This window comes from Microtus oregoni, unplaced genomic scaffold (genome assembly GCF_018167655.1).
Source record: "Microtus oregoni isolate MIOR12 unplaced genomic scaffold, Mior012 000037F_ref0000500, whole genome shotgun sequence".
Taxonomy (NCBI): domain Eukaryota; kingdom Metazoa; phylum Chordata; class Mammalia; order Rodentia; family Cricetidae; genus Microtus; species Microtus oregoni.
Genome location: NW_024543096.1, coordinates 23,654,846 through 23,679,374, shown reverse-complemented (window position 1 = coordinate 23,679,374; position 24,529 = coordinate 23,654,846). Strand labels below are relative to the sequence as shown.

The following is a 24,529-nucleotide window of genomic DNA, read 5'->3' as shown; positions in this document are numbered from 1 at the left end:
CAAGTATTTGTGTGTCCACAATAAGATGTTTTGTTGAAAGGAGATTGATCGATGCCCCATATAAAAATTCACCAAGGGCTAGTGAAATGGCTCAGCTGGTAAAGGTGCTTGCCGCCACCTGACAACCCAGGATCTACATGATAGAAGAAACACAATGGTTCTGGCTGCTGTCCTTTGCCCTCTACACTTGTGCTGGGTTATGTGTGGTGTGTGCACATATGAACATACAAGTAATTTTAGTGCTTTAGTTTAAATACGGAAACGTTTGTGTTATCTGGCCAGTCTTTGATAATAAAGGGATACTGTGTGTTTGATTGCTTATGCTGTGGCTGAGGAAATCCTTAATTACGGTGCTACTGAGGCTGCCTGCTACTTACTACACCACTGCTGAGTGAATTCTTAGTCGCTGTGCTAGTAAAGGTGTACTTAGAGCTCACTCTTTCTAATAATGATATTCTTTATTGTTAGATAAAATCAAACTTTATAGCAGTTAAAGTCAGTATTCTTCAGTAGTTTTGTTTTTTGTTTTTTTTTTTAAGAAAATACAACTTTGAAAGCATTCAAAGAAGGGTTTATTCTTTTGTTTTGGTTTTTTTTTTTTAGATTATTGTTGATGATTGAGTTTATGTTCTTTGAAAATATTTGGTCTCTGAACAATGCTTTAGTTTTTTTCCAGTAACATCTACTTCCATGTCTCCTTCCATGATAGTATTTGTACACTGTTTCAGACTACCTCAGCATTTGACACCCCCTTTGCCCTCTTTCCCTATGTTTGAGATACTACATTTTTCGTATTTACTTATTCTTTTCTAATAACTGTCCTCTTTATAATCATTTTCTTTGCTTTTTCCCCATTTATATATAAAATTTGTTATGAGTCTATGGTTTCTAACATCTTCTATCCCTGACTCTCCTTTATTTATTTATTTGTTTGTTTGTTTATCTGTCTATCTATCTATCATCTATCTATCTATCTATCTATCTATCCATCCACCATGAAATATCCTGGGAAAAGTATCAGTTCGCAGTGCAGACAGTCTTACGTGCTTACAGTTGTCTTCTCGGAGACGGGTTTGGATGAGAAGAATGAATGTGTTTATAAAGGCAGTTGCTGGCAGTGCATAGAGATAATAAAACTGAGCAAGTAATGTCACCTTAGAGACTGACTAAATAGGAGCTGCTGCTTACAACTGGGTATTTATGTTTTAGTTGTTCAGTTAGAAAGTAATAAGCAGTAACTCGAAAAACCAAAAAAAAAAATGTTTCTAAAGCACAGCTAGAAAGTAGGTCATTCTGTTATGTTGAAAAGAGGGAAGGGGGAGGGGAAGAGAGAGAGAATGAGAGAGAGTTAACACACAAATACTAGGCTTGGTTCATGAGAAAATTCTTTGTTATTGGTAACTAAGCTCCTGGGTTTGCTAGCTGGCAGAGCGCACCTTAGCTGTGAGTGCATAGCATCTCCCATAGGCTGGGTCTATTCTGATCTGTGAGCACTTGATGTTTGTGGAACCTGCTGAGTAAATAACAGGTCAGATAAGGGCTTCTCTCTCTGCTCCCCCCCCCCCCCCCCCCCCCGTTGTTGTAGGAAGGCCACTTGTTCATTTCTGGCCGCCTAGACTCCCGAAATAATCACACAGAAACTGTATTATTTGTAATACTGTTTGGCTAATAGCTTAAGCATATTACTAGCTAGCTCTTACATATAGAATTAACCCATTTTCATTATTTTATTTTTTACCATGAGGTTTGTGGCCTACCGGCAAGGTTCCACTGGCATCTTTCCCCCTCTGGCAGCTACATGGTGTACATGACTCCGCCTTCCTCTTAACATAAAGTAGGATTATATTAGGTTCATTAGCCCTAAATTAAAAGTATATTCCTTGTTAAGAAATCTGACACCATGAGAATTTAGGGTAGAAGATCCATTTGCTGATTAAAATGGATAATTTGTGTTGTTATGTAGTTCATGATCTATTCATATGCATTTTATATTCTGATGTTAATTGGAGAGGTAAACAGTATAGAGAAGCTTATTTACTGTTGAATGAATCATAATGTTTATTTGTATCTATGCTACTCTGTAGTATTAGAAAATAAAGTTTTAAAGTGTGATAAAAGTCAAGTAGGAACCTTAATTAAACCTTAAACTAAATCAAATTTGCCTCCAAAAATGTAGTTTCTGTAAGTGCTTAGTATTTGGTTTGTCTTCTGGGCTTGGAGAAGTCACTGTAGTGTCTCTCAGAATATCAAGAATTCTTAAGCCAGGTATGGTGGCAGACTCCTGTATTCCCAGAACATATGTAGCTGAAGGGGTGGGGGCACTCACCAAACACCCTCTACACAGTGAAACCTATGCCTCCCCACTGTACCCCCTCCAAAAAAAACACATCAAAAAATCCCCAAATACAGAAGACTCCGGCTCTTTATGAGGCCTGGGTTCCAGCCTCAGTACTCTGCACAGAAAGTGCTTTTCTGTTTGTAAGGTGTAGGAGTTTACACGGCCATTGCTCATACATTTGTAAGTGTTCATCTTTTTACCCTGTCTGTGAAGGCATGATTCTCGGTCCCATGTCAACAGAACTACACAATATGATCGTTCATGTAGGCAGGATACCTCTTTATTGTCCTTGCTATCCTGAACTTGCTTTGTAGACTGGGCTGACCTCGAACTCAGATCTGCCCACCTCTGCCTCCCATGTGCTGGGAGTTGCCCGGCTTATAATAACTCTTTCAAGTGAACATCAGCTTTAGCTTTCTGAATAGCACGTGCTTTACATGGAGTAACACAGTCCATGGGCAACAAGCCAGTTAGGTTCTCACTGCCTCCTTCTCAGTGGCTAATCCCATAAGTTATAGTGTGAACATTTGTGGATATAGTTGCTCTTTGTTCTGTTGCTGGGTGTTTTGAGCAGGATCTCACTATATACCTTGACTGGCCTGAAACTCTTGGAAAATTGCCTGCCTCTGCCTCCCAGGTGCTGGGACTAAAGATGTGTACTGTTCTCTTTTCAGATATATGTTTTAAATATGTGATTATTTGAAGACAATGCTAGGAAGTTTGATGTCTTGGTATCAGATAGTAAATAGTAAAGGAATGATTGGGGAAAGAGAGAGAGAGAGATTGAGATTGACCTGGTTTAAGTGTCAGAAGTTTTATTGGGGAGACATAACCAGTTCGTAACTGAAATAGTGCTAGGCAGGAATTATTAGCAGACGCAGGATATCAGCCTGAAGCAATCAGCTAAGCAATTGACAGTCACCTCAGTCTCTACTGAAACAGAATCACATCCAACATGCCACCTGACACCATTTCTTTCTCTCTTTCTCCTCTGCTCCTTGCGATGTGGCATTCATCTCTCCTTGTGCCTCGTTCTGAAGAGATAACAGTGTAGCAACAACTCTGCCACTGACATCCTGTTCTCTGAGGATATTGGCACCTGCAAAGAGAAACAAGCAGTGACAGGCAGCAGCAGCATCAGTACTAACCTCCATGGTGAACTCTTTACAGGCTGAGAACAAGCTCACAGCTCTTTTCTCACTCCTGACAGTGGAACATGCAGCCAGTTGAAACGGACAAGACTGGATTGCCTGCGAGCCTTTTGCGCAGTGGAGAATGCAGGGCGCTGGTTTTAGGTGAATTGTCTCCACACACTCCTAACCAGCTTTGCTGTCTCTCTCGGCCTTTTTAGAATATTCATGTCATCCAAGTTATCAAAAAAGTTCCATATGTGACATTTCTTGTCATTTTAGTGTTGAGTGAAAATAATGAGCAGTATAATATTGGACAGCTTTATCTTTAGATCTCTGTGTTCACTTCTATTTGTAGCCATTACCAAAAGAAATCTAAAGATTCTCTCACTTAAGGCCAACCACAGGCACATTATGTGTCTGTACGCTGTAATACAGGGTTCTGCTCTTGCAAGAGCAGTAGTTTTCAGGGGACCTTTGGTGGAAAATGCACTGTTTGAGAAGATCACAGTGAAACCCAGAAAGACTGTTAGGAGGCTTCTGGCTGTGTATGGGCAAGAGAGGTGCTGAGAAGCACTCTGGGGTTCTTCGTTGACATTTTGTCCTTACTATTTCTTTCTACTTAGAAATGAGTAGATTTTGAAGTTCTGGCTGCGAGCATGGAACTAGCTGTAGATGGAAGCTCTCCTTTGTTTATAGTCCACCTCCTCCACACCAGAAACTTTGAACAGTCTGGTTCTTGTAATCAGACCCTTGACTTGGCAGTAGATGATAGCCACTTACCAAAAGGGAAATTTAGAGGTAAAGTTTTCTTCCTTTGGTGTTTGTATTAATTAGCTAGTTTAAGCAGTAGGATTTAAACATTTTTGTGGAACTGGGGATGTACTCACTTGGTAGAGTGTTGGCCTGGCATACATGAATCCAGGGTATAACCCTAGCATCTGCAGGTGGTAGAGCAGTACATCCTAACTACTCCAAGGAGAATCAGGAGCTCAAGATCATCCTTGACCACACAGTGATTTTTCAAGCCAGCTTAGGCCATGTTACATACACAAACATGCATGCACACACATTATTTTTTGTTGTTGCTGCTGTTTTAATATTGCAAATCGAGTTTCCCTCACTTAGAGCAGAATTGTTTAAGCTAGAAATCACTGTTTCATGGTGGAAAGCACTTTCTTGACCACTAGCCATTTCCAGTCAGAACTATAAGTCTGTGCACACACCGAGTGTGTTAGGACTGACCTTCCTATTGTTGAGTAGAAAGTTAACTCTTTTCATGCTGTTTAAAAGCCAGGGTGTGTGTGGGGGTATTCACTAGTGTAGCGGCGTGAATAAATGTAGGCAGATATTAAAGAATATATACAACTTTAATGATTAAATAAACTTATAGAACCGAGGTTCCAGCATAGCACAGGAGGCAGGATAAAGGCCTAGCCGCCTCCCTCGTGCCCGATTTATCAGTATGCATTCGCCTGAGGCAAACCCGCTCCCTAAAGGGGCTGGCTTAACCCTACATCTCCCCCTTTTGTCTAAATAAGACAGAATTAAACCAAATATAACTATAAACAATAATAACAAATGATAAATATAACAAACAATATTGAGAACAAAAGTTTTGCTAGACATTTTATCTCAAGGAGTCTAAATAATGTAGAGAGTAACTACAATTAAATAATCTTTAACTCCATCAACGATCTGAGAAGGGAATAAATATTACTTAACAAATGAGAGATATCCAAAATGTGCAACAAATGACAGAGACAACTGACTACCTGGGCAATCACCAAAATCTCGTTTGCAATGTTGAGTCAACCAACTTTGGCTAAGGCCTAACATAACTGACATACCATTATCAAATGTAAGGAACTTTCTTAGAATTATCCTACCCTGTCTTGGCAAGATAAGACAATCCTGTTTCATATCTTACTCAGTAGTTGAGGTATGGGCTTTTCTTAACCCAAAGGCCAGTTCTGCCAAGAAGACAAGCTCCCAGTGGAGTGTCTTTGGTGCTCAACGTTCTCTCAGGAGTAGAGTGGTGTTGCCAGGAGTAATTGTGTCTCGTTGGCATAGAATTCTAGGTTAGATTAAAGACCATTTTCTACAGTTCTTTAAAGAGGCTGAAGATTATACTATCTATACTAAATATAATCTCTATGTATCTAAAAGACCTGATTAACCTAAAAATAAATATGACAAACATATAATTCTCAATACCTATCTAATTTGAAAACTAAGAGAATAAACAATTGTGCAATATATGAAGACAATGATCTTCACCTGTAAACAATGTCATTACATATCAAATGTAAACAATGTTATTACATAAATAGTATCAGAGGTAGAAATGTACATTGTGATATGATAGATGTATCCATACAATATAAGCATACTCTTATACAAAAATAGAGGTAGGAACACTCACATTTAATATTTAATATATCAATATACAAGAAACAGTACCAGTATAATTTTTTAAAAACAGTAAGTCACAAATACCAATCATCCCATCAAACCAGTTAACCCCCCCCTTTTTTTTTAAAGAATATATACAACTTTAATGATTAAATAAACTCACAGAATCGAGGTTCCTGCGTAGCACAGGAGGCAGGAAAAAGGCCTAGCCGCCTCCCTCGTGCCCGATTTATCAGTATGCATTCACCCGAGGCAAACTTGCCCCCTAAAGGGGCTGGCTTAACCCTACACACTAGTATCCTGAAAAGGGCTCCTAGAAAACGGAAAATTAGAAGAAAGCACTGCACTGTACCGTACCATGTTCTGTACACTGCCTGCTAGACAATGTCAGCACCCTGGTTAATATTTAAGGGATTCTTCCCTATAATACAACAGTATAGAATAATAATACTAAATACTATATTTGCCAGTCATTGGGATTCATGCATTTATTTGCAGCTGCTTAGAAAGGGTTTTGCTTTGTTTATATAAAATAGAGAGAGGCTTGCAGAGGAACAAACCTGTCTTGTTTAGCATTCGTGCCCAGTTAAAAGTTTCAGTCTATATATTTGTGCATTTGAAGAGAGAGTAAACCAAACACTTACCACACACCCTTCTCTCTTAAGAGGGATGAAGAAATGAAGTCAGGAAGAGGAAGGTATCAGTAGACATTAACAACAGGTTGGACGGGAGGTATCTGAGCTAGCTAAATATATTCAGAAAAGACGGACTGTTCCCGTCAGTGATGGCAGGTGTCCTGATTGGAAATGAAACTAGAACGATGTTGTGTATAGCCAGAAAAGATTGTAGCTATGAATTCCAGAGCTTTTGTATCTTCTTCCTCCCCTCCCATCTACACAGTCATACTCAGGTGTGACAGGTGAGATAAAGTCAGACCTGTTCTGTGTTGGCAATACTTGTTTTGCTGTTGGTTCATATTTCTATTGGTTTGTATTTCCTATATCTACAAAATAAGGATAAATTTGAAATAAATTAATAGCGCTCTCTCGTAATTAAAGAAGAGGTCATGAATTCAAGAGGAAATAGGAGACACGAGTTGGAGGGCAAGAGAGTGGAGTGGGCATGGTGTAACTCATAAACCAAGGAATATTGTGTTGCCGAAAGAGACTAATTATGAATAAGATACATTTTTGTGCTTAAGGTTTGTTAAGAGACAAATTGTTCTGTTGAAGTGGTCATGGGTCTTATTTTTCATTAAAAATATTGGAAAGTGCCAGATGGTAGTGACACACACCTTTAATCCCAGCACTCGGGAGGCAGAGACAGGTGGATCTCATAGTTTGAGGATAGCCTGGTCTACAGAGCAAGTTCCAGGACAAACAGGGCTGCACAGAGAAACCCTGTCTCAAGAAACCAATATATATTGGAAAGTAGTATTTTTGCAGGTCATCTAATGAGCCAATATTTGAGATCTGTTGTTTCTATGACTTGATTTTTGTGATGCATATCAGAACATAAGCATTGTTTTAAGATGTTGTCAACCATTACAGTGTGTATTATTAAATTACCAGTTGCTTTTTTTTTTTGGTTCGAATAGAGAAGAACTATATTCTTTTATTTTGTGTTTGATCACCAAGCCCACTGCTCTTTAATGTAGTCTGTTCTTACTGATGTTCCTTCTATTCTGTAACTGCCTACAGAGAATCTCTCTGCTTTCAATATCTGGCTAGCTAGTGGTTAAATCCAGAATTAGAACTTTATTTTTGAGATAGGGTCTTACTGTGCAGCATTAGCTGGCCAGGAGCTTGCTCTGTAGTTCAGGCTGGTCTTGAACTCAGAGGTCTGCCTGTTTCTGCTGAGACTAAAGGTGTGTGCCATAATGTCCAGGGAAACATAGTGGTTGACTAGATTCTCTTATTTTATTAGTTTGTTATCAAAATAGATTCTTCAGAGTACAGGATAAATGTGGGCTTTCACTAGGTACAGCTTCTAGGTAAAGGATGAGCCCTGCAATCGGCCATGCTCTTCTAAGAACACTCTGGTCTTCTAACTCAGTGGAACTTTAGACTCCAGTATTCTCGCTCACCGTGAAAATGGATGCATGGGTAAAATGTCCTTTTATATCACAAATAAACGGAGGTTGTTACAGTTTCCTCTCTTCATCTTCAGGAAGAAGCTGAAATCCAGGCAGAACTGGAGCGCTTGGAAAGAGTCAGGAATCTTCACATACGAGAGCTCAAGAGAATAAACAATGAGGATAATTCACAGTAAGTGCCATGTTGTACGTGACAGCAGCCCCCTTTCCTCTCCCATGGAAAACATAAACGCTTTCTCAGTCAGCCATCTCTGTACACATGGAAAAATTCCAAAGGGTTGCTAACTTGGATGTCTGTGTGATCTGCTCCCCAGCTACCTCCTCATGCCATCACTCTTACTCCCCTTCTGAATATATGGGTGACTTGCTTTTTATTTCCCATCAAGTGCACCCTAGACAGAATACCTGTCTCAGCTCCGCCTCATTTCTTTCATATCCTTTTCTTAATTTTTCGTGGTGATTGCCACTGTCTGTTTGTTGTTGTTGTTGATTTATTATGTTTCCTCCCCTTAACCTGTAAACTTCTTTAACAAGATTATTGTTAGTCGGGCAGTGGTGGCGCACGCCTTTAATCCCAGCACTCGGGAAGCAGAGGCAGGCGGATCTCTGTGAGTTCGAGGCCAGCCTGGTCTACAAGAGCTCGTTCCAGGACAGGCACCAAAAAAGCTACGGAGAAACTCTGTCTCGAAAATAAAAAAAAAAAAAAAAAAAAAAGATTATTGTTTTGATCTCTTTGTATCATCAAACCTAAGAGAGTACCTGGGACATAGTAGTCACCTTATAGTTATATCTTGACTGAATGTCAAAATTAATTTTACAGGAATGAAGGAGGAATTATTATAAAAGTTACGTATCATACAATGTAGGAAGACATGGGAAAGAACTGCAAGTTGTAGTCTCTGGCTTAAATCCAGTTATTAGAATGAGTGTCTTTTGTGGCACATTAAAATAACCTGGGTTTACTGGATCTTCGTTTATTAGCATGTAGGTGAAAACTTTGTGTGTTGTCACTTGATCTAGAAGTCTAGCGATGTCATTTAAAGCTGCGTGACTTCATATGTATGCATGTATATATATGTATGTATTCCCTTGGGAAGTGAGAATGCTTTGCTTAGAGAGGGGCCTTGTGATCATGTGTGGATGTGCAGTCCATGAACACAGGTTGCTAATTTAGCATAATAGAAAATACCCTGCATTCTATCACATTAAATTCTTAAAACAAATGGGATAAAATAATTTAAAATTAACTGACTTTGAAAATCAAATTCAGTATTTGTGGCTGTGGTTTGGGAATTTAAGATAAAGTAAATTGTTAGTTTTATAATGTGCCTCAGTCCCAGCAGAAATCTCTATTCTACAGTTTTCAGGAAAACTTACTTATATTCAGCTAATTTTTAGTAAATTGTACAAATGCAATGTCTTTACACTTGGCTTTTTAAAGCTGTTGCTGTCAGAGTGTAAATTTTGGAGACCGTGTTTCTGCCAAGCACTTTGAGTATTACTGCTTACCTTGTACAGACAGCTACCCTGTCTGACCCTCGTCTGCAAACAGACACAGCAGGCTTTGTCTCAGAATTGGTTGAGAAATGAACAAATGGACTTATGTAAGTTGCTTAATAGATAGCAGTATGATAAACGTTAGCTATTAATGATAGTATGTATTACTTAATATATAGCAGTTACACTAAACTAGTAATGTTAGGTAAGTGTTACTTGTGTTTTTTTTTAACAAGTTTTTAAAAATTTCTTACTTTTAAAATTGATGAACAGTTCAAAGACACTAAAATAAAACCATGAACAAAAATCAGTTGATAAATTATTTTTAAATGTAAGTCAGTAGTATAAAATCTTGGTCACTCATTACTCAATATAAAAGTATATTTTTTCAAGAAAGGGCTTTTCTATAGGGCACAGTTGATGGTCTTTAAGAGGGTGCTGTTAGTGGCTAGCTGTTACAGTTACACTTTGTAAGTGCTGATGCTATCACAGGTGATACTATGTAGAAAGATGGAGAGAGAAGAGCACACTGCTGCCCAGTTGTCCAGTGTGCAAAATTAACAACAAAGTGACTGAAGCAGACAGCTGGGAGTAGAGTCAGGAATGGTCTTTAATGCACACAGAACTTCTTGTATTCTTTTAATGTGCCTAAATAGCTGTTTTTCCTCCCTGCCTTTTTAAGGTTCAAAGATCATCCAACGTTAAATGAAAGATATTTATTGCTTCATCTTCTTGGAAGAGGTGGTTTCAGTGAGGTGTATAAGGTAATGGTCACTCTTCTTTATGCTAATGGAGGGGTGAGATTAAAAAACATATGGCTTCTGTATACTGGTTTTAGACTGACTTTTATCCTCAGTCTCATTACAACAAAAGGGCTTATGGTGGGGTTTGTTGTCTTTTCTCCTGGGTCTAAGATCTGTTCTTACCTGTATAGTCCTCTTTTATCCTCTCAGCCATTTTAACTCTAAATAAGCCCGAGCCTCTGTAGGGTGCTGGTACTTACTAGCACTCTGTCTCAATGTTCCCAGGGCCCTGTTCCTCTGCTGTGATCTCACAGGTTTATAATTCTGTCATCAAGTCACTTTACTCTTGTTCTCATTGCCCCTCTCTTACTGTGACAAATACTATGACCAGGACAAGTTGGGGAGGGAACAGTTACTTCATCTTATAGGTTACAGTCATACACTGAGGAAAGCCAAACATGAACTCAAGACCAGAGCTGGAAGCAAGAGTCACGGAGGGTGCTGCTCACAGGCTTGGTTACTCCGGCTTGTGCTTGCCCTTTTGTACACAGTCCAGGACCACACACTCCGGAGTGGCACTGCCCACGGTCAGTTTAATCAAGTCAATCTCCCAGTGCAGAGTCCTTCAGATAACTTTGGGCTGTATGGAATTAACAACTGAAGCTAACTAGGAAGTGTTTCCCTCTGCTTAAGCTAGTAAAGTAGGGATTCCTGGAGACCTTTTAACAAACATGGAAGTTACTAAGTGCTTTTTAAAGAGGCATCTTTGCATATAAGTCACAATGAAGCTTAAACTGTTAAGCTTTCTTTCAACAGCATTTAGAGTGTGAAACATATAGGGCTGGAGAGAATGCTCTACAGTAAGGGCACACACTGCTCTCCCAAAGGACCCGAGTTCAGTTTCAGGCACCCTTGTTAGAAGGCGCACATCTGCCTGTAACTCCAACTCAGGGTGGTCTAATGCCTCTGGAATTATTAAGAACCTATTAGGGCTGGAGAGATGGCTCAGCGGTTAAGAGCACTGACTGCTCTTCTCTGGAAGAGAGTTCAATTCCCAGCAACCACATGGTGGCTCACAACCACCTATAATGAGATCTGGTGCCCTCTTCTGGCCTACAGGCAGGATACTGACTGACTGACTGACTGACTGACTGACTGACAGACTGACAGACTGACTGAATACATACATACATACATACATACATAAATAAATATATCTTTTTTTTTTTTTTTTACAGAAAAAGAACCTATTAACTGGGGCTGTAGAAATGGATCAGTAGTCAGGAGCACTGAGGGATCTTCCAGAGGACTTGTCTCAGATTCCCAACATCCACATGGGCAGTTCACATCTGTAACTCTTATTTCAGAGGACTCAGTGCCATCTTTTGGCCTCTTCAGGCACTACATGCAGAGCTGCGCAGATAGCATAACACCCATACAATAAAATAAAAATAACTTTAAAGTTGAAAAGAATTTATTAGTTTAGTTGCTAAGAAAGACAGCTAAAAATACTTTCTTCCCTACAACACACAGGAAAGTGTCATAGGTGTTTATGTTGCTGGTTGCTCTCTATAAGCTTTCCCATGTAATGGAGCAGGCCTGCATTTAAAAGAAAACTGGCTTGTTTTATCATGATTCAAAATATTCACATTTAAAGAACTTGAATGTGAAAATTGACATTATTTTTACTGTTTTGCTTTATCACCATAGCATTTCTGTCTTATTTAAGTATATCACTGAACTGTATATCATCTTAGGTGATTGGTAGTTGTTGCAAAAATATTACCAAAACTAAATTTTGCTGAGTTGTTTGATTGATGTTGGCAGAGGTTTCTTTCCTGCCCGGTCCCCAAAAAAACCACATAGAGGCTTAAATCATAAATTGGTAGGCCTATTAGCTCAGGCTTCTGACTAACTCTTACATCCTACATAATTCTTGTCTGTTTCAGTCATGTGGCTTGGTGCCTCTTATAAGCCAGGCATTCTCATCTTGCTTCCTCTGTGTCTGGGTGACAACTGACAACTGAGCCTTTCCTCTTCCTAGAACTCTTCTGTCCTCGTCCTGCCTCCACTTCCTGCCTGGCTACTGGCCAATCTACATTTTATTAAAGCAATACAACTGACAAATCTTTACAGCAGATTGATGTGCGGTGTGGTTGTGTTCTACCTTGAATTGTAGGCTTTTGACTTGTATGAGCAAAGATACGCTGCTGTGAAAATCCACCAGCTTAATAAAAGCTGGAGAGACGAAAAAAAAGAAAACTACCACAAACATGCCTGCAGAGAGTATCGAATACACAAGGAACTGGATCACCCCAGAATAGTTAAACTCTATGATTACTTCTCCTTGGATACAGATACGTAAGTAAACAAAGATTCAACTTGTTAGAATACTGGTTTTGTTTCCGACCCTGCAGTGCAGATATTCTCATCTCTCTGTTAGGGTTCTCAGTTACTGGATAATGATTCTTCACTTTCCCAGTGTGGATTTTGTATGGGGCTAGATTTCTGCTGATTGTTCCCTTTCTGGTGTAGGTTTTGTACCGTGCTGGAGTACTGTGAAGGCAATGACTTGGACTTCTACCTGAAGCAGCACAAATTGATGTCTGAGAAAGAAGCTCGGTCTATTGTGATGCAGATAGTGAATGCCCTACGATATCTCAATGAGATCAAGCCTCCTATTATACATTATGACCTTAAGCCAGGTATTTCAGGAAACCTGTCTTACAGGGTTAGGTTTTTGTTTTTGTTTTTTCCAGGGGTGGAGTTGGGGGTTATGTCTGCTTTTTTGCTTGCATTTTGTAACAGGGTTTCCCTATGTAGCCTGAGCTGGACTAACTCATAGAGATCCACCTTCTGATGCTTCCTAAGTGCTGGGATTGAAGGTGTGCACCAACATAATGAGACCCCAGATACATGTTTATTTACCAAACATTGCTCTTAATTGTAAAAATTATCCTTTTGTTCATATAGATGGGTGTGTATGTGTGTGTGCAACTAAAAATATTCTATTTTGGTTTTTAGGAAATATCCTTCTGGTAGATGGAACGGCATGTGGAGAAATCAAAATCACTGATTTTGGTCTGTCTAAGATTATGGATGATGATAGCTATGGTGTGGACGGAATGGATCTGACTTCCCAGGGGGCAGGCACTTACTGGTAAATGATTTAGTAAATACATCAAGACTACTTAATTAGTTCAGTGCTTTATGAAAATTTAGTTTTATTTTCAAATATTCTTTGAGGTTACTGTGCTGAAGGCATTGATTCTGAGCCTCTGAATTGAGGAGAGTCCTATGCTAGTGTTTTCTTCTCTGCATTCTAAACTGCAGAGGCTGAAAGGTGCAAAAAGAATGGTTCAGCATACACATAACTTTAGTAGATAGCAGCCAGAAACTTCTAGGGTCAGTCAGAATTCGTGAGTTTTTTTTTCTATGATGTTGAGTGATATTATGATCTGAATAAGTATTTTTACGGATGTAGTGTCCCAGCTTGCATTGGTCAGAGCTGTGAACCTTAGGCCTTCTCTACAGAAGTTTTGTGATTTTTAGTTGTTTTGTTTTGTTTTAGTAGATAACAGGGTTTATTAATTGTAGACTGTAGATAAACTCATACTTTAGTCATTAGATTTGACTCTCAAAATCTCTTTCTGTAGATACAAATCTAGCTGGAATCAATTCCTGACTGTAGAAGTCATCCTGAATGTTATCAGTACATAGCTGACTTAGGTACCGTTACTGTTTCCTCTGTGAAACACCGGTGCCAAAAGCAAGTTGGGAGGAAATGGTTTGTTTGGCTTACACTTCCTCGTCTTTGTCCATCTTTGAAGACAGGACAGGGACTCCCTCTCTGATGACTCTAGTTTTTGCCGAGTTATGTGCCACTAGCCAGGACCCTGGGTGCTTCTCACATTTACTGCCAAGGTCACCAAAGTAGAAAATACAGAGTATCCTAATTCTCAGACTAAATGAGAGTAGCAAGAAGTTAGTTGGATTTTACTGGAAAGAGAGCTGAATAAAAGCTGCACAGTGGCTGTTGAGGACCTTTACAGTTTGCTGGGCCCATACTGCCCATTTCCCTGCATTACTCAGATTCATGCTGAGTTTACTTTCCTCAAGGGGAATTAGTCATGTGTGTGGTCAACTTTATACCACGTGGAAATCATCATCTGTCTGTGGTACTGCCTAAAAATGTGATACTCATAGAAGTGAAGCTACTGCTTTCCTGTTGAAGAAAACTGTCACTCAAACTTATAATCACCTGAAAGTTAATAGTTTTTTTTTTAATTTATTAGATTTTTTTAAACATACCAATCTAAGTTCCCACTCCCTCCCCTTCTCCCATTCCCTCCACACACCCTCCCACCCCACCCCCATCCATTCCTCAGAGAGGGTAAGGCACACTGTGCTTTGTGGAAGGTCCAAGGCCCTCCATACTATGTCTAGGCTGAGCAAGGTATTCATCCAGAGAGAATAGGATCCTAAAAAGCCAGTACATGCAATAGATATAAATCCTGGTGCCACTGCCAGTGGCCCCTCAGTCTGCCTCAGCAACTCAGCTGTCAACCACATTCAGAGGGACTAATTTGGTCCTATGCTTGTTCCTTCCCAGTCTGGTTGGAGTTGGTGAACTCCCATTAGCTCAGGTAAACTGTTTCACTGGGTGTACTCATCATGATGTTGACCTCTTTGCTCATATTCTCATTTCTTCCACTCTTCCTCTGGACTTCGGGAGCTCAGTCCAGTACTCGGATGCATGTCTCTGTCTCTGTTTTCATCAGTTGCTGGATGAAAGTTCTATGGTGGTATTTAAGATATTCATCAGTCTGAGTACAGAGCAAGTCAAGATTGGGCCCCCTCTCCTCTATTGCTTAGGATCTTAGCTGGGATGATCATTGTGGATTCCTGAGAATTTCTCTAGAGCCAGGTTTCTGCTAACACTATAATGGTTCCCTCAATCAAGATTGTCTTTTTTTTGTTCTCATCTCTGTCCTTCCTTCTTCTCGACTATCCCATTTCCTCAAGTTCTCCTCACCCCTCCCCTTCTCCCTTCTTCTTCCCCTTCTACTGTCCCTTCTCTTTCCACCCCCATGCTTCCAGTTTTATCAGGCAATCTTGCTTGTTTTCAATTTCCAGGTGGATCTATATATGTTTTTCTTTGGGTTCACCTTATTATTTAGCTTCTCTAGGATCATGAAGTATAGGCTCAATGTCCTTTGTTTATAACTGGTATCCACTTATGAGTGAGTACATACCATATTTATCTTTTTGGGTCTGGATTATCTCACTCAGCATAGTGTTTTCTAATTCCATCCATTTGCATGCAAAATTCAAGATGTCATTGTTTTTTTTTTTTTTTTACTGCTGAGTAGTACCACATTTTCTTTATCCATTTTTTGGTTGAGGGGCATCTAGGTTGTTTCCAATTTCTGACTATTACAAATAATGCTGCTATGAACATAATTGAACACATGCTTTTGTAGTATGATTGAGCATTTTTTGGGTATATGCCCAAGAGTGGTATTGCTGCATCCTGAGGTAGATTGACTCCCAATTTTCTGAGAAACTGCCATACTGGTTTCCAAAGTGGTTGTACAAGTTTGTATTCCCACCAGCAATGGAGGAGTGTTCCCCTTACTCTACATCCTCTCCAGCATAAGCTATGTCATTGGTATTTTTGATCTTAGCCATTCTGACAGGTGTAAGATGGTATCTCAGAGTTGTTTTGATTTGCATTTCCTTGATGACTAAGAATATTGAGCATTTCCTTAAGTATCTTTTGGCCATTTGAGATTATTCTGTTGAGAATTCTCTGTTTAGTTCAGTACTCCATTTTTTTAATTGGGTTATTTAGAATTTTAATGTTCTTTATATATTTTGGAGATCAGTCCTTTTTCTGATGTGGGGTTGGCAAAGAGCTTTTCCCATTCAGTAGGCTGCCTTTTTTGTCTTAGTGACTGTGTTCTTTGCTTTGCAGATAGATACTTCTCAGTTTCAGGAGTCCCATTTATTTATTGTTGCTCTCAGTGTCTGTGCTACTACGGTTATATTTAGGAAGTGGTCTCCTGTTCACATGCATTGAAGACTTATTTCCCACTTTCTCTTCTCTCAGGTTCAGTGTGGTTTATGTTGAAGTCTTTAATCCGTTTGGACTTGAGTTTTGTACATGGCGATAGATATGGATTTATTTTCATTCTTCTATATGTGACATCCAGTTATGCCAGCACCATTTGTTGAAGATACTTTCTTTTTTCCATTGTATAATTTTAGCTTCTTTGTAAAAAAAATAAGGTGTTCATATGTATGTGGGTTAATATCCGGGTCTTCGATTTGATTCCATTGGTCAGTCTCTCTGTTTTTATGCCAATACCAAGCTGTTTTCATTATTGTAGCTCTATAATAGAGCTTGATGTCAGGGATGGTGATGCCTCTGGAAGTTCCTTTATTGTACAGGATTGTTTTGGCTATCCTGAGTTTTTTGTTTTACTATATGAAGTTATTGTTCTTTCAAGATCTGTTAAGAATTGTGTCGGGATTTTGATGGAGATTGCATTGAATCTATAGATTGTTTTTCGTAGGATTGCCATATTTACTATGTTGATCCTACCTATCCAAGAACATGGGAGATCTTTCCATTTTCTGGTATCTTCGATTTCTTTCTTCAAAGACTTAAAGTTCTTGTCAAATAGGTCTTTCATTTCTTTGGTTAGTGTTACACCAAGATATTTTATTTATTTGTGGCTATTGTGGAAGGTAATGTTTCTCTGATTTCCCTATCAGCTTCTTTATCACTTTTGTATAGGAGGGCTACTGATTTTTTTTTTTGAATTGATATTGTATCCTGCCATATCACTAAAGGTATTTATCAGCTGTAGGAGTTCTCTGGTAGAGTTTTTGGCGTCACTTATATATACTTACATATCATCTGCAAATAATGAAATGAATAAAGTTAATAGTCTTAACTAGAAGTCTTTTAGCCATTTTTGAACAGGCTGTTTTACAGCAAAACCCTAGAGACCTATATAGTAAGTAAAAAAACGTTTCTTCTCGCCGGGTGGTGGTGGCGCACGCCTTTAATCCCAGCACTTGGGAGGCAGAGGCAGGCGGATCTCTGTGAGTTCGAGAGCAGCCTGGTCTACAAGAGCTAGTTCCAGGACAGGCTCCAAAACCACAGAGAAACCCTGTCTCGAAAAACCAAAAAACAAACAAACAAAAAAAAACGTTTCTTCTCTTTAGAACTCTCAACATTGATTTCTCTGTCACCTTAACTTCACTAATGTTGAACAGTGGGAGGAAATTCCCCTCTTAGAGGTGGACCTCAGTCAGGAAATCTTGGGTTAGGGACTTGCAGGACAATAGTCATGATGTTCTTATGTAGAGACATAGGACTTATTTCCAGGCTTGGTGTGTTAGTGTCCACTGATAATCCCAGCACTTGGAGACAGAGCCAGAAGGATCTCTGTAAGTTGACAGCCTGCATGGTCTACAGAGTGAGGTCTAGGCCAACCAAGGCTACATAGTGAGACCCTGTTTCAGAATCGACAACAAAAAGAATATATTTCCCATAGAAATGGTAGTCCAAACAAATGATTGGTTTTCAATGTTGAGTTATTTAGATGTGTATTTGGGGACTGGGGTGACCCTTTTGGAACATACATATTGCTTTTATAAAACTTCTCATCTACAGAAATTTAAAATTGTTGTCAATATCACTAAGGAAAATTCAGTTTTGTTTCTTAACCGAACTGTTGTCCAGAACAGTCAAATTTGTCACCTACAAAATTGTTGCTATTGTTGCTCTTTTGCTTACATATCCTGTGTGTGGCGAGACGCCTGCATGTTCAAGAGCTGTGCTCCTCTCAGCCACACTTAAACACCTTCAGTCTAGCATCAAATGATTTTTAGGTGGACCGTGGTTTAACTACATTACTCGTCTTTACTTTTTTTTAATTTATCAGAGTTTTGAGTTGTATGATGCTTGCATCTCTGATGGGTTGTTTTACTTTGGGGGGCTGTTTTGAGACAGGGTTTCTCTGTGTAACCTTAGCTCTCCTGGAACTTACTCCATAGACCAGGCTGGCCTCAAACTCAAAGAGATCCACCTGCCTCCACCTCCCAAGTGTTAGGACTAAAGTCGTGCACCACCATACCTGGTGGATTCTTTTACTTATAACAAGATAATGAATTTATTTCTACCTTTCATATATCAAAATATGAATTTATGAATAGCAGTTTTAAATTTTAAGTTAGTGTTTAATACTTGGTATATTTCACACACTGGTAGTTCTTGAAGCTGCATGCAAAATCAAAGCTCCTTGCACTTCTTGAAGTCTAGTGCAAGGAAAGCTGAATGCTTTTGTAGATGTACCACGTCATTCTTTCCAAACATGGGCAAGGAAGCCATGTTACATGCCTGTGGAAGGCAACAGAGAAAGCTCATGTCCAGAGGTGAGTGAATTGGCCTTGACTTGCCAGTTTGGAGGGAGAAAGGGGATAATATGATTGCAGATTTTGAAATTTATATTGTCAATTAGGATAGGTCTTATGTTACAATAAGGAATATGAGATCCTGTCTCGTTGGAATAAATGAAGACTTTGGGTGGCTTAGAGTAGATAGTCTGTGGTCTGTTTATTGTAGGAAGAACTGGCTGCAGCTTAAACTGTTTGAGTAGGGTAGGAGAGTGTTTCTTCTGTTATTAGAAATTTACTCAGATTATACTATCACAGTAATGACGATGCTTTCTTTGGACTTAAATATACTTTCTCACAAAGTTATATTTTGGTTCTGAAGTCAAATGAATTAAAACTTTGGTTTTCATTGCTGAAAACTGCGATTATGTGTAAATAAAGTAAGCATTCTAAGATTTAAAAATTTTGAGCTAAACATTACATCTCTTTCCCCTCTCCCATTACTTAAAGGTATTTACCTCCTGAGTGCTTTGTAGTTGGAAAAGAGCCACCCAAGATTTCCAACAAGGTTGATGTGTGGTCGGTTGGAGTCATCTTCTTTCAGTGTCTCTATGGTAGAAAAGTAAGTTGTGCACATCAGTTCATCCCTGTAGAAATAAATTCATGTTTGTTTTGTCTTTTATGTGCAAAATTTCAGTAACTTAGAATCAGTTTAGATCCTTCCAAGGAATGGCACACTTCTTGATTGTATCTTTGTATCAGAAGACACAGTTATTTTAACAGTTGATTTGGTTGGTCTCTCCTTCTTCCTTGCCCAAACATATTCTGTTGGGAACTCTGGAGTTATGCACTTTGCAATGTCCTTTGTTCCTTACACTTTCTCTTAACTCCCACTGCCCCTGCAGACATTTGGTCTGGATTCCAGTTCCTCCAGTAATTCCTCAGAGAAATGCCATCAAACTTAGTTTTCCCCGAACCTGTTAATAGTAAAATCAGAAATGCAAGTTGCCATGGATAATGTCTAGTTTGCTTCCTATCCAGTCTCCACCACTACAAGAAGAGGTGGAGGAACCTGTCTAAAAGTGTGCAGTATATGAAGCCCTTAATATTAACATCATGACCAAAAGCAACTATGCAGGGAAGAAAATTGCAGGTTGGGTTATAGGTTAGGGAAGCAAAGGCAGTAACTGGAGGCAGGAACGAAGCAGGACCTCACAGATGAGCACTTCCTGCTGGCTTGGCTCAGCCTGCGCAGCTTGCTTTCTGTTCACTCAAGGACCACCTTTCTGGGATGGCCCTCCCACATCAGTTTAGTTACCAAGCAGTAAAATACCCCATAGACATGCCCATAGGCCAGTTTAGTGAGGCAGCACTCAGTTGAAGTTCCCAGTCAACTCTAGCTAATGTTAAATTATTAAAAACTGACTAGCATAGAGACCAAACCTGGGTTTCCTGGCTCCCAGTCTAGGGCTGTTTCCTCCTAATTACTTGAATGACAGACAGCCTGATTTGCTTCTCCATCACATGGGGTTTATCTGCTGGGTTCTGATTGAATGGACGTTTCCAGACTGTTCTTAGCTATAATCTTGTTCCAGTGAGACCACATCCCAAGTTTTAGGTAACTAAGGACAAGATGTTAAGATACAAATCATTTTTGTGGTGATTCTTTGTTTTAAATGTTTTGTTTCAATATTTTATTCTTTTTTTTTTTTTAAGCCATTTGGTCACAATCAATCTCAACAAGACATTCTCCAGGAAAACACAATACTAAAAGCCACAGAAGTCCAGTTCCCTGTAAAACCAGTTGTAAGCAGTGAAGCCAAGGTATTGACCTCATATACGTTTATCAAGTGTCTGAGTTGTGGCTCTGGTGTGGTTAGTGCCTCAGTAGCCACAGTGACTAGAATAGCTGCTGCTGCAAAGGGTGCTGACTTGCTCTGGAAGCAGAGACCGCTTGGGCCTTGGGATATGCTGTCTTCATCATTAAGCATTAAATATGCTTCCTCATTCTATGTGCACAGCAACTTGCTTTTCTTTGAAATTGGAAGAGAAACCACAAGATCTGGACCCTTCATTACTTTTTGGTCTTATTCTGTCTGCCCATTCTAATGCTGAGATACTTAAGTGTATAAAAAGAGGGGCGGAAGAGGTGGCTCAGTAGTTAAGGGCACTGGCTGCTTGCTTTTCCAGAGGAACCAGAATCAATTTCCAGCATCTACACACTTGACCACCACTTGTAACTCCAGTCCCAGGGGATCTGACACCCGCATACAGACATAAATGCAGGCTAAACATCAATGCACATGAAATAAAAGTAATGTAAAAAGCACTTTGTAAGCAGAAATGGAGCTTTCCAACAACGCATCCTAAGAAAGCAATAATCAAGGCTCCATGTAGCACCCAGGGCACAGTGGAAGTTTCAGATTAGAGTAAAAATGTCACTGGACTCCCAAAAGTTCTTAAGGTTTTGAACTACCTATAAAGTGTGTTCTGTTTATAGTTTTTAATGTGTCCACCCTTCCAGAGGATCTAGTGGGTTGGGATCTGAAAGGTAGAACATCATTTGTATTGCCATCTTTCTTTTTGAAGGCCTTTATAAGACGCTGTTTGGCTTACCGAAAAGAAGATCGATTTGATGTGCACCAGCTGGCAAATGATCCCTACCTTCTCCCACACATGAGAAGATCCAATTCTTCAGGAAACCTGCACATGTCTGGGCTGACAGCAACTCCTGCACCTCCTTCTTCAAGTGTAATCACGTACTGACCCTCCTTCAAGATTGGCATGATCTCTGATTGGCTTCCAGATGCATACTTGAATTTGAGTGTTGTGGTTTTTTTACACAGAACATGGGTAAGAGTTTCTGTGAGCTAAAGCTCTCCCTGGAGTCCGTGCGAGGGTGGATCATGGACAGTGACTCAGTCACACTCCTCCCTCTGCCCCGGAGCAGCACGAAACAGGAATACCATGTTACAGCGGAAGAAGAGGGGACACTGTAAATAACGTTTATAATACCTAAATATATTTGATTGTTACCAGAGAGTTCTAATATGAAGGGTAGTTTTTCATTATTTAAGAACACATGGAAAATTATGAGACATTTCTAACATGGGAGCTACAGTGCCTGGTACAGCATCAGCACTCGGCAGCTGATCTGCAGAAACCAAAGCAAGAACTGAGCGACAGCGGCCGTGGTGTTTTATAGTAGAATGTGAGAGTTAGGGTCTTTGGACAGTCGTAGACTTTGTCGTTTGCCTATTCTGACTTTTACCAAGTTGTACCTCAAATCACATGTCCGTTCCCCCACCGCTTGTGTTACAAGGGAGCTGTCGTTTCTGGACACTTCACACCTTTGACACAAAGAGCTGCCTATTTTCAGTCAGTTGCAGTCACTAAATGATAGCATTCCCAGGGCTTTCAGTGTTTTAGAACTAACAGGCATTTTTCTTTTGTTTCCAGGCCTCGTTCATTAAAACAAGAGACAGTGTGTAACCAAAAGCAGGCCAGTTCTATGCAGGATAATGATAAATTCCCTTCTGGCTCTATTGTAAATTACTGTACAGATGTCCTATTACAATTACTGAGTTTCAGCAGCTTATTCTTGTACAAATGTTTAAAAATACGGCTTTTCTAATTGGATATTGTATTTTTTTTAAGTCTTCTTGAAGGCGCTTTAATTGCTGCTAAATGATATTGCTTTTTTGCTAAAAAAAAATTGAATGACCTCCTTGAAGGCACAAGTTGACTGTACATCATGGAGAGATATTAAAAGCAGGCATTCATTAACAATCAAGGCATGTAAAATGATCCATGTTGGGCACATTGAGTTCTTTACATCAGTTTTTTAGGTTCTAGGGCTGTGGAGCACATAGATACTAGATTTATAAATTGTTCATGGTTATTCTACATTCTAGAAAGTTCTTAGCATCAAGGTGGGATGATGGTCCCATAGAATGTTTCTTGTGGTTTGTACAGATTTGTTAAAATGTGAACATTTTCTGACTGCCTTGTGTGGTAGAAACCAATATTTTGGGGGATGTTGTATTTCATTCTTGTACGGATTCTTTTTTCTTTATTGTCACAGTCATAATGCTGAGACTTACCGTAAGTTGTCCATGGTGCAGAAAACAGGCTCTCCCTGCCAGACACCCCTTAACATGTACAGTTAAACTGTGGCTCTTACCTGATGTTGCAAGCCATTTTGTTTGTTTGTGTTTTTTTTTTTCATTGTACATAGACACTTTGTCTGTTTACGATGCTGCTGGAATTACAGAGAATGTAGCCAAACAGTAATAAACAGTGACAGTTAAAATGTAAAGACTGTGAAGATTACATTCAAAGAGCTTTCTAGATGGAGGTTCCTAACAGATCTTTACTTAAAAAGCAGATGGCTAAATTCCTTAAGCATACTCCAGACAAGTGTGAAGTGTTTCAAGCTGTTAATGTTAGGCCTAATAGCCTTCCTCAGGGCTAATCCTGTGAGCTCCTCAGGTCATCGGGAGAGCTTTCAGGGCAGCACCAACTCCTATTTAGATTAGGATAGAACCCTGAGGACATTGATGTGGTCACCGCATGCTGGCACTCAGTGATTGTTTACAGTCTCTGCCCACACGGAAATTCATGATCTGAGTGAAAATGCCCAGCTTTGTTTAACATTTTGGAGTGGTGAACTTGGCCAAGCTGTGCCAATGGGTCACTGATTGCCCCACATTTGTGAATGAATGAGAACAACTGCAAGGGTCAGCTTCTTAGAGGCTAAGGCAGGGGGATGATGAGTTTGGCCAGCCTGGCTCTGGAAAAGGACAAGGACACATCTCACAAACACAGGCCAGGGAGAAAGGAGGAAAAGAAGCCATAAAATGAAATTGCTTTCTTGAGTTGAGTCGAAGTGGGTTATCTCAGAATCAAGAGTGTGTGTATTGAGGTGGGTGGTGGACCACCAGCCTAAAGACCTGAGTGCTGGGAGGAGAGAATGCACAACAGAACACTATAGTTTGCTGCTCCCTCACAGGTGCGCACGTGCGCGCACACACACACACAGCGAATGTTGATAAAAATTAAAATAAGAGTGTATCAAATGAATCAATTTATCCATGTCTTCTAAAGCTTTTCCAAACGTGGATTTAAATAGCCTACCAGTATTTGGGGCACATGAACCAGTATCATTTTCACAAGAAACTGGTGCTTGTTGCTAAATAATTTCTATGTTGCTCTGGCAGCTTCAGCTCCTGTGTCCTGAAGCATTGATTGTTTTGTCTTCTGGAGTCAGCGCTGACTGGAGGTAAAATGTGCGGTTCTCACCCTTGGAAGTAGCTGTGCAGGTTGGGGTGTGGCTCACTGGTAGAGTGCTGTCCTTAGCTCATGTCCCCAGCCAAAATAATAACAGTAAGTACATTAGCTTTAATAAACATGTGGACGTTGAGAGGAAGTAAGTACAGAAGCTACCATGCTGACATGTATGTTGGTGAGAGACGTGTGCTTGTTTTTCCTTCTGGCTGTGCCCTGTTTCCCTACAAAAGAACTTGAGTTTAAATGTGAACAAATGTTTGCGCAAATACCTCATTACAGGAAGCCAAAACGGTGGGATCTCAACAAGACATCACTGTATTGTCCCGCTTCGATGTTTGTCTTGACCTATTAAATACACTGTTGATTACTATTATGCTACCAGATATGCTTTGGTGGAAATGTACATTTATGTTAATAGTTTAACGATTTAGTTACATTGCTGTTGCACGTGTGTGTGGTGCATGCGTGAGCAAACGTGTCTGTATGTATGCATGTGCATGTACTCAGTATAGCTTTATTCTAAAAGTACCGTGTCAGGTCTTTCTAGTTTCACTTTAAGCTTCCATGTTATTTGACCACCCCCCCCCCCATACACTAAGCTTCAGTGTTCTGA

At 39.7% G+C, this 24,529-nt stretch overlaps 1 protein-coding gene across 1 annotated transcript in view; it reads left to right on the top strand.

Moving 5' to 3' along the window:
- Positions 1 to 24,299, top strand: part of Tlk1 (tousled like kinase 1) — a 109,612-nt gene extending 85,313 nt beyond the window's left edge. The window contains exons 13-20 of the mRNA XM_041631407.1: positions 8,053 to 8,150; positions 10,158 to 10,239; positions 12,398 to 12,579; positions 12,754 to 12,923; positions 13,243 to 13,378; positions 19,138 to 19,249; positions 20,344 to 20,451; positions 21,217 to 24,299. Of these exons, the coding sequence (XP_041487341.1) occupies positions 8,053 to 8,150; positions 10,158 to 10,239; positions 12,398 to 12,579; positions 12,754 to 12,923; positions 13,243 to 13,378; positions 19,138 to 19,249; positions 20,344 to 20,451; positions 21,217 to 21,393 (1,065 nt within the window). The 3' untranslated portion in view covers positions 21,394 to 24,299. The remainder of the gene's footprint in view (positions 1 to 8,052; positions 8,151 to 10,157; positions 10,240 to 12,397; positions 12,580 to 12,753; positions 12,924 to 13,242; positions 13,379 to 19,137; positions 19,250 to 20,343; positions 20,452 to 21,216) is intronic.
- Positions 24,300 to 24,529: the final 230 nt, after the last annotated feature.